Genomic DNA, 17,006 nt, shown 5'->3' with positions numbered 1-17,006 from the left:
CTAGAAGACGGAGTTTTTTTTATTCTTTGTAGACACATACACTATACAATAATATACTAGAGTATTATTCTAAATAAAGGTGTAGCGATTTAGATTTTGTTAATGCGTCCCTTGACTTATTCTCTGAATGTAGTCTTTTATGTTGGCTTCTATGAAATATGAAGAACGAAACAAAAACAACCTGATTAATTGTACCTATCTAACGGATGTGGACAGTTTCATATGGATATAACAGTTTCTATGTCGATTTAAGGTTTACATCATCTGCCAGTAACATGCAAGTATTTTCTCCTGCTGTTGTTGTTAAAGTCTGGAAATTTTTCTCAACCCTGCTTATGTTAAGAGGCGTCACTCACATCTATGGTCTCAAAGTTCACTGCAGCAGTCACTTCTATCAAACTACAACGTTCTTACATAAACTGAGGTTCAAAATTTGCTATGACACATTGTACCTCTGTTGAAAATACAGTGTGTAATGTTCAAAATTAATGGAGCTGTAAGCAACATAATATTTATTTAGTATGTATAAACAAACTTTTATTGTACAATTTGGTGCATAACAAGATTTCATTCACCGTTTTCAGTGTGCTTATCTACTGGCATGTGAAGGCATTGACTGCGCCAGATCGTCTGGAGTTGTTGAAGTATCAACAACTTCAGCTGTACTTGATCACCTGCAGCCACATGCTCTGTACCAAATAGAAATAACTTCATTATCCCCTGCTGGTCTCACATCGTGGAGTTATGCTATCAATGCTTCAACAGCACATGCAGGTATGAAGAGGTTTCAATTTTAGGTATAATGAATGGAGTCATAAATACAGTCAGAGCATCAAATGTAATATCTTTTTAATGGAAAATTTCTAAATTTTGTATTTCCTAAATAACATTTCTCAGACCAACCAGCATTAGTGTTTCATTTTATTATATTAGACAGTTTAATGCAAATATTTACATCCATATTATAACAAGTGTGACAGAGGAAACCTTTCATTGTAACGGGTATAACTGCAGATATTTGATATTTTTGGTATGTGATACCTTAATGTGGTCAGACATGAGTGTGTTGATTGTTATTTCTGTGTGTCGAACAGTCGTCCCACAAACACGTCACAAACTCTAGGACCTAACGCTTTCTGCACGATCGCAGCTGCACTATGAAGTGGACTACACCTGTCAGTATAGACTATCCGTTTTGCGTCCGACTGTCCAGGCTTGGACGCCTGACCTATTGTCTAGGGAAGAATGAGCATTAATGGATTGCTCTTGCCACATGTAGTTGGAGCTACTACACAAACACAAAACAGACGACTTGTAATGACTGTAACGGTTAGTATCCCAGTGACGAAAATACTGATGTAACGTGGTTTACCGCACTGTCCTCAGCCACCAATAGAAATATATGCCGCTATACCTGCCACACCATGTATGGTCTACAAGCTTTGTGATTAATCAGGAGAACGGAAAAAGGAATATGAAAAATCGAAGTGGACAGACTCATTGTTGTCCACAGACGCTGTAATGGGGCTAGGAGAGAGGAAATGGAGATACTTGTATTCATGGAAGATGGAACACAATGCAGAACTCTCATGTATTTGTAGTAATTATTGTAATTCTAGAAAGTCACAGGTTTAGACTGTTCTGATATTACATTGTTGAAAGTGATCGGAAATCCTGCAGTCATAGCATCTGCTGTGTAGTTTAAATTCTTTGTTTGTCATGCTGTTTCCAATAAATTGTTTCATTCGCTTTGTTTAAAGGGTGGTTTAGGTAGCACCCTGTAGTGAAGAAAGAAGCGAATTTTTGAACACCACTAGTAAAGTGCATTTTGTAATATTATATCCTCTGCATCCCCAAACACACCCTTATCCAACTGTTGAACACCCAGGAGCAAAATCTTCGACAGCGCTTTCCTTCCTCACCACTACAATACGTAAGTGACTCTTGTATACCTGACATATATGTCACAAGCAGGACATTTCACCCCACGTCAAAATGCAAATGTCAGTCAGCTTCGAAATACACCTTTATTCTGTGCACAGACCAGACTGTGGACGATTGTACCAGAAGCGAAAGACGTGGCATGTTTATGCAGTAGATTAGTTTGGTTTTACTTCTACATTGTACCCCAGTTCATTGCTCAGAAATGTCGTTTCCTGCACTAGAAGAGACACGAAACAGCATGAAATTTTGGCCAGATCATAGAAAGGGTCATCTCAAGGCTTTTACAGATTTTTGAACTCGACAGTGGTTCAACATCACTCAACACGCAGAGATAAAATTTTAAAAAATTCTTCAACACAAAGTCAATATAAGAGGATTATATATTTTCCTATTATTCAGTTTTTTATTATTTTTTTGGACTTTCTCTTGAGTTTATTATTTCTAGCTTTGAGCTGCACTGAAAAGCCGAAGACACTGATACAGCTGCCTAATGTCGGGTAGAACCCCCACCAGCGCGCAGAGGTGCCGCAACACGACCTGGCTCGGACTGGACTGATGTCTGAAGTAGCGCCAGAGGGAACTGACACCATGAATCCTGCAGGGCCGTCCAAAAATCCGTAAGAGTACGAGGGGGGTGGAGATCTCTTCTGAAGAGAGCACGTTGCAAGGCAGCCGAGATATGCCCAATAATAATCGTATCTGGGGTGTTTGGTGGAAAGCGGAAGAGTTTAAACTCCTAAGAGTATTCCTAGTGCCACGCTGTAGCAATTCTGGACGAGTGGGGTGTCGTATTATACTGCTGGAATTGCCGAAGTCCGTCGGATTGCACAATGGACATGAATGGATGCAAATGACCAGACAGGATGCTTACATACGTGTCACCTGTCAGAGTCATATCTAGACGCATCAGGAGTCCCATATCACTCCAACTTCACATGCCCCACATCATTACAGATCCTCTACCGGTTTCAAAGTCCCCTGCTGACGTGCAGGGTCCATGGATTCATGCGGTTGTCTACATAGCCGTATTTGAAACAAGACTCGTCCGACCTGGCAACATGTTTCCAGTCATCAACAGTCCAACGTCGGTGTTGACAGGCACAGGCGAGGCGAAATGATTTGTGTCGTGCAGACATCAAGGGTACAGAAGTGGGACTTCGGTTCCGATAGCTCATATCGATGATGTTTCGTCGAATGGTTCACATGCTGACATTTGTTGATGTTCCAGCATTGAAAACTGCAGCAATTTCTGGAAGGGTTGCACGTTGTCACGTTGAACTATTCTCTTCAGTCGTCGTTGCAGGATCTATTTCCGGCCGCAGCGATTTAGTAGATTTGATGTGTTATCGGATTCCTGATATTCACGGTACACTCTTGAAATGGTCCTACAGGAAAAATCCCCACTTCATCGCTACCTCGGAGACGCTGTGTCCCATCACTCGAGCGTCGACTATAGCGCCATGTTCAGTCACTTAAATCCTGATAACCACCCACTGCAGGAGCAGTAACCGATCTGACAACTGCGCCAGGCACTTGTTAGCTTATATAGGCGTTGCCGACCGCAGTGCCGTATTCTGCCTGTTTACACGTCTCTATATTTGAATACACATGCCTGTACCAGTTTCTTTGGCGCTTCAGTGCATCTGCAGTCAGCTATCGCTGATTATACGCTGTCTGCTGACAACATTTTATTAGCTACCATACTAGCTCATGCTGGGCGTAATATTCGAATCGTTCGTTTTTTCGTTCATTCGTCGTGGTCCCTAAATCGAATGAAGAAGGAGTCTGTTGAGTAATGTGGAACTAGTCAAGGTGTACATGTCAGGGTGGCAGGGACAAGACTATAGTGTCCTGAAAATGTTCTTGAGTTCAATAATCAGGGCTCCACTCACAGTATACGTGAAGTGTCGGTGTGAAGTAGTTCTTGAATTAACGTTGTGCGTTACAGAACTGTCTGCCATAGTCTTGCTCCAGATACCGTGGAATGAAGACACTAAAGTGGGGGGTCAGTGATGCTGTTCTTGCTTTTAATGATGGCATTATTGGTAGGATGAAAGTGGTACAGCATATGGGAATTAATCCTGGAGCAAACTGCCTCAGAGAACTTGAACGGATGGATAAGGTTCGCATTGATCAAGCAGAATATGCACCACAGTTGGCCACTAAGGAGTCCAGAAAGAAGAAAAGAAGGTGAAACTTGGAAAAAGATCAAGAGGATGATATACAGTATGGTGCATGGTGCTTCTGAGCGACTAAAAACAAAAAGATTAATCATACATCAAGTGAGTTACAGTATTTTGAAACTTTATAATCCATTCCTGAAGAATTACATTTTGTGTTCCATTTTTCCCTAAACCTCAGAAACCATTTCGAGTAGAATATTGAAATTTTCAGGGAGTAATAGCAGATATATCCTGAGTCTACTGAACTAAAAGAAGAACATAATGTTATGTATAATTAAAATTATTTAGGATAACAAACATAAAAGTACACAAAATTTTAACTGTGTAATTAAAAACTGTATTTCCGAAAGTAGTGGCTGAAAAGCAATTGTTGTAGTTGAGTAGACTCAGAACATACAGTTTAATGTCCTGTAAAAGTTTCACGCCAATGGCTACAGTGGTTCCTGAAATACAGGGAAGCCAAGTCACTAAATTTAACATTGTCGGGATAGGACGTTCCTACTGCCCTTAAATAATGCGGAAATCATTATGAATATTTATTAAAACAAACTGAATGTTTTCTGCAGTAAGAATATTTGTCACTTTAAAATGACAAATATACGGGGTGTTTGTGTAAGAGAACAATATGAGGTAGAGAATCTGGGGTCAGAGAAGCCAGCTTAAGGAGATAAAAACACATTACTGTGAATTTTTTTATTTACATTTGTCACAGTTAATTGGAGATACCATCATTGACACAATGAACATATCATTTGTCTTGCATCTTACAAAATGTGCAGAAACTGATGGCCGTCAACCTCAATTCAAGCATAACATCGGCGAACACGTTTCTGACGCACACTGACAAATATCCCTGGGGTATTTCGAATCACATCACAGGTAACTACAATTCTGGAGCTAATTCCACCCCCGTTTCCACTGGGGTCTCATCCCAATAGGAAACAATCAGCGGTATTCAGGTCACGTGACCTCGCCGGCCATGGAATATGACCTCCTGCACTGAGATGGTTGCGGACATCCACACTGAAGTGAGGCGGTGCGCCGTCAAGTTGCGTCCGCATCCTCCCTCGAACCACCAATTGTACGTTCTCCAACAACTCAGGTGGAACTCTGCACGAACCTCAAGTACAGGTGGCCATTCGCGGGACCAGATAAAAGATATAGAGGCTCGTCCTCCTTGTTTTCTTGCAGGAAATAAAGGATGTACATGTAAATAAACAGCACAGTACGTGTAAATGTGTACGCATGTAAGGTGTAAATAAGGTGGAAAACAGTAATGGTTGACAAAGCGGTAGACAAGTCTACTGCCACATCTCCTTAAGCTGGCTTCTCCGACCCCAGGGTACCTACCTCAAATTGTTCAGTACAGGATCCTCAGTGTCCTGTTAAATTGTTGCACGCTCTCCTAGCAACACCCTGTAGCCTATTGTTTACCTAAGATTGGAAGATTAAAAAGAGTTTTTCCTCAGTGTAACATAAAAAAATCACATTTATATTGCTACTTTTTCCTAAGCTTTTTTCCACGTAAGAGCTAAAGAACGTTTTCTAAGTAGCCCCAACATACTGAAAAATTTTTCACAAAAAAGATAATTACTTTTGGAGGGTTTACTGAACACACTAATTTTGCTGGGAGGTTATATTTCAGGTTACAGGCGATGAAAGGTTTGCTGTCGCATTTATTTGTTAAAATTTACCTCAGATACATTTCGTCGAAAGTGAATTAACTTAAGGGGACCTGGACGCAAACGGGCTGCACTTATTTACCCCGCTCTCAGTACACATTACTCTTGATCTACAGTGCGGAGGAAGTTGTGGTTTTTTTACCGACAATGAATGAAATTAACTCAAGCTGTAAAGGGAAACTTATTGAAATATCTGTTATAGTTTAAGAATTACAGTATTTTGTCGAATACATGTTTTTATAATACATGTTCCCACTCTGGTACCATTTTCTGGTCCATCATCAGTCTAATAGCATTCAAACTGTGGCGGGCTGCTGTCAACATTCATAGGAACACATTATGCCTCTCGTTTTGTAGTCTGGATTGTATCTGAAGAATTAGAAAAACCCTTATCGTATCACATAACTATTTTGGCAAAAAGATACCGCTAAAATTATATACAGATTGACAATCATAGATCATTTCCGCGATATATTAGGCATAATACAAAGGTAATATCCCAGTCTTTACTTGAGAGAAATTTGGTGAACATGGATAAAATGACTATGAAGTTATATGTACATAATGTTCTGAAAATGTAGCTACGAGAAAATGAGAAAAGAATGTTCACTACGGTTTTGACTCATCGTATGCCTATTTCAGAACATTCGAGAAGTATAATCTTGCTCGACAGCTGCTTCTTTATCCTCTGTAGACTTCTTCAGGAGCCTTTTGCTTACTCTGGACTCCTTACTGGTGGCTTCCACAGTCCTTTCAGCTTCAACTAGTCACTGATAATCTATGGTATTCAGAGCAGCTATTATATTATTTCCCGGCTGGATGCGTAATTTGTCCACTACTTTTGTCCTGCTGATTACACCATCACTGAAACAGATGACAGCATCCATCACACCCACTTTGAGTACTGTCCATCCTACAAACACTGTTTTTGATACTCGTTGCTACACGCAGCTGTTGAAACTGTCATTGAGGTTTTGAGTACAACCATGTAGACATTTACTAAGTGATTTTGTGTCTGCAAGGTCCCTGTATGTGGGCTATATTGTTTCCATGACAGTGGCTGGCAAGAAATGTTTATGGAGATATTCCTTGCCTGTCGCATGAGTGTGGGTGGTTTGCAGACATTTGTTCAAGGAGCGGTTAAGACCAAATCAACAACTGAAATGTAGATTAAAAAAATACATGTTTTGAAACGGCATAAAATTGTCTTTCAGATGGTGACACGAAAATGTTTTCGAAAATTTCAGTCATTTGAGGTCCAGGTCCCCTTAAAGCATGTGTTGAATGCTTAAGCAGCACTTCATTATAAGCTACACTACCATTGTAGAATGCAGTACTAATTTTCACTGGTTGTCTGAGCGTTGTTGTTTTCAGTTCATCGCCTGTTTCAGCACCACGTGCGAAACCATCTGCTGCTGAAAACCCGATATTTGCCGTAACGAATACAAGCGTTTCGATAAGTTGGAAGCCCCCTGAAGACTGCTCTGCTCTTAATGGCTATATTTACGGCTACTCTTATTCGCTCGTCGAGAATAGCACGGCAGACGTTATGCGACAGGGGACAGTTCCCGAAAACATCCAGAGTGTCAACTTCTCGGGCCTCACGCCCAGCCACTGCTACGAGGCCTACGTTAGCGTTGTGACCTCGGGCGGAGTTGGTCTCTCAGATCTGCTGATAATTCCATTCTGTACCACCAGCACAGGTTAGTGGACTATTGCTTAAGAGTAATTAGGAGAGTGGTAGTAGCAGTAGTAATGAATGAGTGAAGTAATACGTCATGACCAAAATGTATAATTTCGTATGCACCACATTGCTATCTTAGCTTCATATCCACGTATCACTATAGATCCCGTAGTTACTCTTAATTAGAAAAGAGTGTAATGAAAGAACACATTAACCAGTGGTTTCATAACCTCAGTTCCTGAACTTTTTGTTGAGTATAAGATTTCAAAAAATTAAAAATTACTGTCAAAAACATTCATTCTGATCAGTGAACAATTAGGCTGCTACGTGAGCTGTGTGTGGACACTGGATTTGCCATACAAGTGGGTCGTATCGGGGGAGGGATGGGAAAACTAACGTCTATGTACGGTGAAGCGAGCTTATCTTTCAAATTTCGTGCCTTACGATACTCAACTGAAGAATCTTCAACTAACTGTGATTATTGATTGTGTAGTGTGTTGTTCTCTTCATCTGTGTACCAGTTTTTAGCGTATGAGATTCTCACACTATGGCTAGAGTCATTCTTCCTTATGGAGAGAGTAATTAACTCTTAGTCATTGCTCCTCACTGAATCAAGTTTATTCAAATCAGTATTCATTCATCCTTTCAATGCGTTTCCCTGGTGATGGCCTTAAATGTTACACTGTGCTGAAAGGAAACTCAGTGGAACTGCTTTATTGCCGTTGTCGGAATAGCGTTGGTCCCAGTTGCATTCCAGAGCAGTATTCTGATGATAAACACATCATTTCATTCTTGAATTTGCCGTTATATTATATCCTGCAACGATTATTACCAAGAGATATTCCAGTAGTATCTATAGCGAAGAGCCAATGAAACGGGTACACCTGCCTAATATCGTGTAGGGCCCCCGCAACCCTACATGGCACGGACTCGACTAATGTCTGAAGTAGTGCTGGAGGGAATTTACGCCACGAATCCTGCAGGGCTGTTCATAAATCAGTACGATTACTAGGGGGTGGAGTTCTCTTCTGAACAGCATCTTGCAAGGCACCACAGACATGTTCAATAATGTTCATTTCTGGGGAGTTTGGTGGCCAGCGGGGTGTCCCTGGAGCCACTGTGTAGCAATTCTGGACGTGTGGGGTGTCGCATTGTCCCGATGGAACTGCCCAAGTCCGTCGGAATGCACAATGGACATGATTGGATGCAAGTGATCAGAGAGGATCCTTACGTACGTGCCAGGTGTCAGAGTGGTATCTGGACGCGTCAAGGGTCCTATTCGGCTCCGGCTGCACACACCCCACACCATTACAGAGCCTACACCAGCTTCAATAGTCCCCTGCTGACATGAAGGGTCCATGAATTCATGATGTTGTCTCCAGACTCGAACGTGTCCATCTGCTCAATACCATTTGAAACAAGACTCGTCCGACCAGGCAACATGTTTCCAGTCATCAACAGTCCATTGAAATCTGCAGAAATTTGACCAATAGTTGCACTTCTGTCGGACTGAAAATTTCTCTTCAGTTGTCGTTGGTCTCGTTCTTGCAGGATCTTTTTGCTGCCGCTGCGGTATCGGAGATTTGATGTTTCGCCGGATTCCTGAGAAGCACGGCACAATCGTGAAATGGTCGTACGGGAAAAATCACCACTTCATCGCTACCTCGGAGATGACGTGTCCCATCGCTCGTGCACCGACTATAATACAACGTACAAATCTTGACAACCTGCCAGTGTAGCAGCAGAAACCGATCTAACAACTGCGCCAGACACTTGTCGTCTTACGTAAGCGTTGCCGACGGTAGCGCCGTATCCTTGCTGTTTACATATCTCTGTACTGTCCGCTCCGATAGCTGAGTGGTCAGTTTGCCATCCTACGGGGCCAGGGTCGATTCCCGCTGGGTCGGGGATTTCCTCCGCTCAGGGACTGGGTGTTGTGCTGTCTTCAACATCATTTCATCCCCATCCTGTGCGATTGTCTCCCAATGTGGCATCGAATGTACACTATTGTCCATTAAAATTCATACACCAGAAAAATGATGTGCTACAAACGCGAAATTTAACCGACAGGAAGAAGATGTGTGATATGCAAATGATTAGCTTTTCAAAGCATTCACACAAGGTTGGTGCCGGTGGCGACACCTACAACGTGCTGACATGAAGAAAGTTTCCAACCGATTTCTCATACACAAACATCAGTTGACCGGCGCTGCCTGGTGAAACGTAACGTTGTTGTGATGCCTCTTGTAAGGAGGCGAAATGCGTGCCATCACGTTTCCGACTTTGATAAAGGTCGGATTGCTGACTATCGCGATTGCGCTTTATCGTATCGCGACATTGCTGCTCGCGTTGGTCGAGATCCAATGACTTTTAGCAGAATTATTGCGTTCAGGAGGGTAATACGGAACGCCGTGCTGGATCCCAACGGCCTCGTATCACTAGCAGTCGTGATGACAGGCATCTTATCCGCATGACTGTAACGGATTGTGCAGCCACGTCTCGATCCATGAGTCAACAGATGAGGACGTTTGCAAGACAACGACCATCTGCACGAACAGTTCGACGACGTTTGCAGTAGCAGGGACTATCAGCTCGGAGACCGCGGCTGCGGTTACCCTTGACGCGGCATCTTATACAGGAGCGCCTGCAATGGTGTACTCAACGACGAACCTGTGTGCACGAATTTCGAAACGTCATTTTCCGGATGAATCCAGGTTCTGTTTACAGCGTCATGATGGTCGATTCCGTGTTTGGCGACATCGCGGTGAACGCACATTGGAAGCATGTGTTCGTCATCGCCATACTGGCGTATCACCCGACATGATGGTATGGGGTGCCATTGGTTACTCGTCTCGGTCACCTCTTGTTCGCATTGACGGAACTTTGAACAGTGGACGTTATATTTCAGATGTGCTACGACCCGTGGCTCTAGCCTTCATTCGATCCCTCCGAAACCGTACATTTCAGCAGGATAATGCATGACCGCATGTTGCAGGTCCTGTACGGGCCTTTCTGGATACAGAAAATGTACGACTGCTGCCCTGGCCAGAACATTCTCTAGATCTCTCACCAATTCAAACCGTCTGGTCAATGGTGGCCGAGCAACTGGCTCGTCACAATACGCCAGTCATTACTCTTGCTGAACTGTGGTATCGTGTTGAAGCTGCATGGGCAGCTGTACCTGTACATGCCATCCAAGCTCTGTTTCAATCAATGCCCACGCGTATCAAGGCCGTTATTACGGCCAGAGGTGGTTGTTCTGGGTACTGATTTCTCAGGAGCTATGCACCCAAATTGCATGAAAATGTAATGATATGTCAGTTCCAGTATAATATATTTGTCCAATGAATACCCGTTTATCATCTGCATTTCTTCTTGATGTAGCAATTTTAATGGACAGTAGTGTAGATAATGTTGTGGGTAGTGCAAAGTAATGACTGCGATTCACTGGCAGAACACTTAAAAGGTGCAACAGGTCAACTAAAGAGACTGCTTACACCACCAGTTTCTCTGGCGCTTCAATGTACAGTATAATGATAAACTATGAGCTTTACGTCAGTGCATTGATCGATGGTAAAATTATCTCTATAACATAATTTCACTAACGTGATTGCTGTTATCGCGTTCCCTGGTGGTATAATTGGGTGGTCCTCGTTGTCTTCTATATTAAACTTTTAAAACTGATCTTCATAAAATTTAATCTTAAAATTTTGGACCAGGAGCGTTTTCTTAGCATCATGTGGTTCACAGCAAGTAGATTTTATTAACGAAACATCCATCTCCTCATGCTGCATGGTGGTGTGGACTTGCACTAAATTTCAGATTCCTCTGTTTCTGGATGCCATGTACCCCCTGTGATGGCTGGCATGCGAGTTAAATCAAGTCACATATTATAGCGCTCACGTTAAGTTTATCAGGGTGTGTACATCAATTCTTGATACTGCCTGATTTGCACAGTAGTCGTAATAAGAGTTTCCAGTCTCTCTTTGACCCACATAGGGAGGTTTTAAGAACTCACCACTCCTACACCAACGATGTAGTCCTTGTAGGAATCTAGTTGCCACTTAAAGATATCAGGCTGTGACCACTGAATTGGAAAATGTACTCTGCCATCACTCAGTGCAATGTCTCCAACTGGTTCCTTCATTCATCTGAAGAAATCTCCAGCCGACTGTTCAAAGCTGTGCACGTCCAGTGCTATACCAAAACGAAAACACTTTGACATACCTTGTAAAAGCGAATTATTAACATTAATCGTATCGTGTACTGTCTGTCTCTTGTATCCACATCTTGTATCACATGCAGTTAGCTGAAGTACAATAAACCTCAGCGCTCCACATCAGAGTATGGGAACACGATAGTTAATTCCTGCAAACTTCCATACTGGAAGAATAAGCGTGTCTGTCACTGTGAACCTGTAACCTCCAACTGAAGAAACATGTTACACTTTCAGATATCATCCCTGTGGCAGAAGACTAATGACTCGATTGCTATTCCTGCATGGTCTGCCTGACTGCCTATTTATACTGCACAAGCTGCGAGCTCCCTGCAACTGCCAAAATATTTTAAGCATAGAGACCACTCAGCTAGACACTCTTGGCAGGCGGGTGCCTGGCCTTGAATCGGATGAAGGCATCTGATATCCCCACTGCTCATCCCATTCTCGCGCTAGCAATAATTCTACAGCATGTCTGAGAGAACAGATACAATTTTTACCCAGCAGCAGCTATGAATTAACACAAAGAAATTACAGACAATGCATGCTAGTGAGCATTCATTTAAATCCATGGGAAAATCTGAAAATTTGTGTCGGACCAGTATTTCAACCCAGGTTACCGGCTCACTGGGCATATGTTCTGACCAGTATGCCATCCAGACACAGTGGTCATCGCTTCTTATCCACACACTACTAGTGTTGTGTCCTTGATTACTCGTGGCAGTTCACTGATTCCCATAAGACTTCGATCATGGTGTGCATTTGCACTGAAGGTACCATGCACCATCATCGCCTTAACTGCATACATGTGGTGTCTATTGTTTCGGACATGTCCAAAAGAGGAATAACATTTTGATCTAGCAAACACTGTGAATTAAGACACTATGAATTAAGAGACAAAGGGATTGCAGACATTGGCTGCGACGATGCATTGATTTAATGAGGAAAGTTGAAAATTAGAGCTGGATGTGGATTTGAACCCTTGTCTTCTGCATACTAGGCACATGCTCGGACTGCTAAGCCAGCTAGACACACTGGTCATCACATCTGCATGGCCTACATCAGCACACTTCTATCACACCCAAATTCCCAACTTATACACACACTACATGTAGTGCTCCTTGCCCATCGTCATTACTCATGGAATTCACACTGAAAAAGAACGTTGGCCTTCCTTGTCTTAGTTGTATATGTGTGGTGTCTGTTGACTCATACCTTTTGCGAGTAATCAGGACAATGGGTCAGGGGCACTACGTTAGTAGTGCGTGTGTGGATAAGTTGGGAATGTGGGTCTGACGGGATGTGTGCTAGGGTAGTCCGTGCACTTGTGATGACCACAGTGTCTGAAAGGCTCGGTGGTCAGAACATTTGCCTAGTAAGCATGAGGTCAAGGTTTGAATCCCAGTCTGAGGCAAGTTTCCAACTTTTGCCATCGATTTAAATCAGTGCCCATCAGATCCAGTATTTCTAATTTCCTTGTGTCTTAATTCTACAATAATGTTTGACATCTGACACGACTCCATTCATGATCAGCAGCAATCTTGTATCTACCGCTGCAGAAACGCCTCCTCTAGACTCTGTAATGTATTAAAGTCTCGTCCATTGCTAGTCCCTACCCCATGTTATTTGAGAATATTTGGCACTGGCAGCAGTACATAAAGTTTAAGTAAGCCTTCTGCAGTTCTGTCACAATTATCAGCTGACATCACGTGTCTCCCAATGGAGTCAATTTAAATAAGTCATGCCAGCCTAGCCGTTCAACTCCCAGCTGCGGAAAAGTGTGAACATACCTCGACCGTAGGCTCTAGAAGAAAGCAGATGTGGCACCTAGTCTCACCAGCAGCAGGGGTCTCACCCTAAGGCATAGCCAGGTATTCGACCTGATTCAAACAAACCTAAAATCACTGCTTTAGTTAAACTACAAATCAAATACTTAGTCCTCTGAACTCTAGTGGCAAAACTCTTTTAAATAATGACCAAAATTTATAATGCCACTTATTGATTTTTCTACTACTATCAATGCCGAGAAAGAGATTAACGACAGTAATAGTGGTTTCAGAAACCTAACGGTTTAATCCAATGACTGCAATTACAGCAATACATGTCGTTATTGTCCACTTACTTGGCATCTACATGAGTACTCTGCTATTCACAATAAAGTGCCTGGCAGAGGGTTCAATTACCTTGCCATGATCAGCGCTCAAACAGTTTTTTAGGTTCCTTACCTCAAAGTAGATTTCACGTCGGAACTTTATCCTCAGAGCAACAGATGAGCTTGCTGCCCTCTACAAACTGCAGACAGGCACTCGATACCGGCGCTGGCCAATATGGAAAAGGCGTTGTCAAATTCAGGACTTTATCCTCAGAGCCGCAGATGAGCTTGCTGCCGCTTACAAACTGCAGACAGAAGTCAATCTCCCCGTTAAGGCACTCCATACCGGCACTGGCCAATATGAAAGCAGAAGATCTTGTCAAATTCAGATTTCCTGCAAACAACAAAAGGTGAATAAAATATCAAGCTTACGCTTCAAGTACAACAAGTATGCGTGAAAAAGCTGCCGAGGAAAAGCTCTTGTCGAATGTCTGAATCCCACCTTAGGCAATTCCGTCAACTCCTTGTTCTTAAATATTTCCAAATAGTTATACTTATAAGTTGAAGATATTTGTTCTATTGCTTCAGTTCTTTGATAGCAGTAAGCAAGAAAACATGCAGAGAATTTTGTCACCTGCTACATTTTAGAATCTTTCACAAATATTTGGTACTTCCCTTATTTTTCTATAAAAATAAAAATACTATTAATGCTCACACAAACAATATGATTTTATAAAGAAAAACACTATAGTATTGTTTTACTTGCTCGTTTTAACGACGATTGGTGAAAGATTGTGTAATTTCTTCTGTAACATTTAAAATAAAAAAAATAGTTTACTTCTGGAAATTTGTGTTTGACAGTGTACTATTCATTATAGAGACGTATTGTCAACATGAAGACTCTCGAAACACCACTCAAATACTAAAGAAACGATGTTTCTCTACTGTGGGTCAAAAATTACCCACATGGTACTACTAGGGGTACGGCGAAGTCCGGTACTTCTAGTGTTAAATTTAACCCTAGAAGTACTCCTTATTGACTCTAAAAGCGTGTGCCGCTTGAAATTCGCTCGCTGCCTCTCCGCCAGTGACAGGCTTCCTCGGGTCCCCTCGCCACTCGCCTGCCATTGTTCACGACCCAAAAGCTACTTAAGGTGTCTGTCTTCTGTCCGCCTGCTTGGCTGAGTGGTAACGTGCTCGCCTCCCACGCAAGCGGGCCCGGGTTCGATTCCTGGCTAGGCTGGAGGCTTTCTCCGCTCGAGGACTGGGTGTTGTGTCGTCCTCATCATCATTTCATCCTCACCACCGGTGCTCAATTCGCGCATTGTGGCGTCGACTGCAGTAAGACGTGCACTCGGCGGCAGAACTTCCCCAAATAGGGACTACTCGGCCAACGTCGCCATACACTCATTTTCATTTCGGCCCCCTGATACTGCACAACATTAGTAAACTCCACGAAAATTTTCTTCTAACCACGTATTGTAACCAAAAACCTTCGTTTGTTAAGGTGGCATTATTTACACAAGTGGTAACGTGGGGTCCAGTGGATTCCCAAGACATGTTAATAAGTAGGTTACTTAACACAAAATAATGTGAAGGGAACAGTATAAATTATGAAATTGACTCAGTTAATGCTTGTTTGAACAAATGATGCATTCCATTAAATTAGAAAACAGGTAATACCTACAGTTACACTTAGGCAATATAAACTGAGCATTCAATGATTCAACAGTCTTCTACTGACAACTCTTTCCAATTACCATTTATACATTGATCACAGACAGCAAGCAAATATTTCATTCAGACGCGTTTTCCTCACTGATGGCAAGTAAATCGAGTTTCTACATCCTTATTCCTAGGACAGGTGATGCACCCTCTATTCGCAGCTGACGCTTCTTGTGCTGGTTCGTCATTGAGAACTGATGTTGATTAACTCATTTTTGCTGCCATTTGGCGAATTTCTCTGGGTAAGCAATCCGTTGTTGCCCTTTTCTGTAGCTGGTTTTACACCAAGCTGAATCCCGTTTCCCAAAGAAAATCCTTCCCTGTAATTTTCTTTTCAGCGTTATTGCTTCTAAAAATTGCAATGCTATTGATTCCATATAGATCAATTATGAAAAATAATATTGTCATCTACTGCACTTCCTCACCGTTGAGTATGTGGCACACGACTTCCCAATTACATAAACCCCCCACGCCCCCTTTTTTCTGACGTAAAATGTGACGATGTTTGTTCCTTGTTTACACCCGAATTAGGGTCTACTGACGTATCTTCAAGGTGCAGAGAAGAAATTGACAGTACATTTGTATTCTTATTTGGGGCATAGGGGAGCGAAGTGAAATCATTTTGAAAGTCAAACATTGTAGATTTCACATCTCTCTTCTTAGCCACAAATTGGGGAGGAACCCCCCCGCTTCTTTTTTCAGCGTACCGACATACAGGGTAACAATTATTAAACTAGAAAGTGCGCCAGAGAAAATGTATACACTCTTTGTCAGGCTCTACCGAGGTATCGATATTGTCGTTCGATTTGAGTTACGAATGTGTTGTAGTATAGTCTTCGCCTCAACAGATGTTAGTACTCTCATCTCGGTATTGAGAAAACAAGATGGCTGGTGCACGCTTGACATTCGAGCAACGAAAATGTATTGTGAATTCGTCGAAGTGGCGTCAAATCGAAAGACTTGCACCCGGCGAACGGTCTACCCGACTGGAGTCCGTAGTCACACATTTACATTTTTTAGTGGTTTTTCAAGTTTGATAATGCCGTGTAAGTGCAACGTAAGTGGAGGCGGAAGTTTGAAACAGAACCGCCCACCCGCCTAAGAATTAAACGCATCATTGACAAGTTTGAATTGCGTGGAACGATTTGTGATACTCAGAAAGGAAGATCAGGAAGACAGCGTACAGCTACAAGTCCTGCTACGTCGTCTCTCGTGTAGGAAACGTTTGTTAATTCTCCATGGAAGTCTGCTACCCAATGTGCACATGAAGTGAGGGTTAGCAGTACAAGTGTACGAAGAATTCTGAAAGTTGCAAAGTGGAAAGTTTACATTCCACGATTACTGCAACCGATTAATGATAACGATCCTGATGGCCGAGTGCAATTTTGCGAATCGTATCAGCAAATGGTAAATGATGACGAACAATCTGTGACAAAGGTAATGTGGAGTGATAAGCACAGTTTAAACATAATGGAACCGT

General features: G+C 42.4%; 1 protein-coding gene across 4 annotated transcripts in view; it reads left to right on the top strand.

The window, feature by feature from the left end:
• The window catches only part of LOC126426407 (tenascin-like), a 562,410-nt gene that overhangs the window by 437,814 nt on the left and 107,590 nt on the right, over positions 1-17,006 (top strand). For all 4 annotated transcript variants that reach the window (XM_050088324.1, XM_050088323.1, XM_050088325.1 and 1 more), the window contains exons 19-20: positions 585-774; positions 7,201-7,512. In XM_050088324.1, coding sequence (XP_049944281.1) covers positions 585-774; positions 7,201-7,512 — 502 coding nt within the window. The remainder of the gene's footprint in view (positions 1-584; positions 775-7,200; positions 7,513-17,006) is intronic.

This window comes from Schistocerca serialis, chromosome 11 (assembly GCF_023864345.2).
Source record: "Schistocerca serialis cubense isolate TAMUIC-IGC-003099 chromosome 11, iqSchSeri2.2, whole genome shotgun sequence".
NCBI classification, from domain to species: domain Eukaryota; kingdom Metazoa; phylum Arthropoda; class Insecta; order Orthoptera; family Acrididae; genus Schistocerca; species Schistocerca serialis.
The sequence above is the reverse complement of the archived record's forward strand: the minus strand, read 5'-3'. Positions and strand labels throughout refer to the sequence as shown.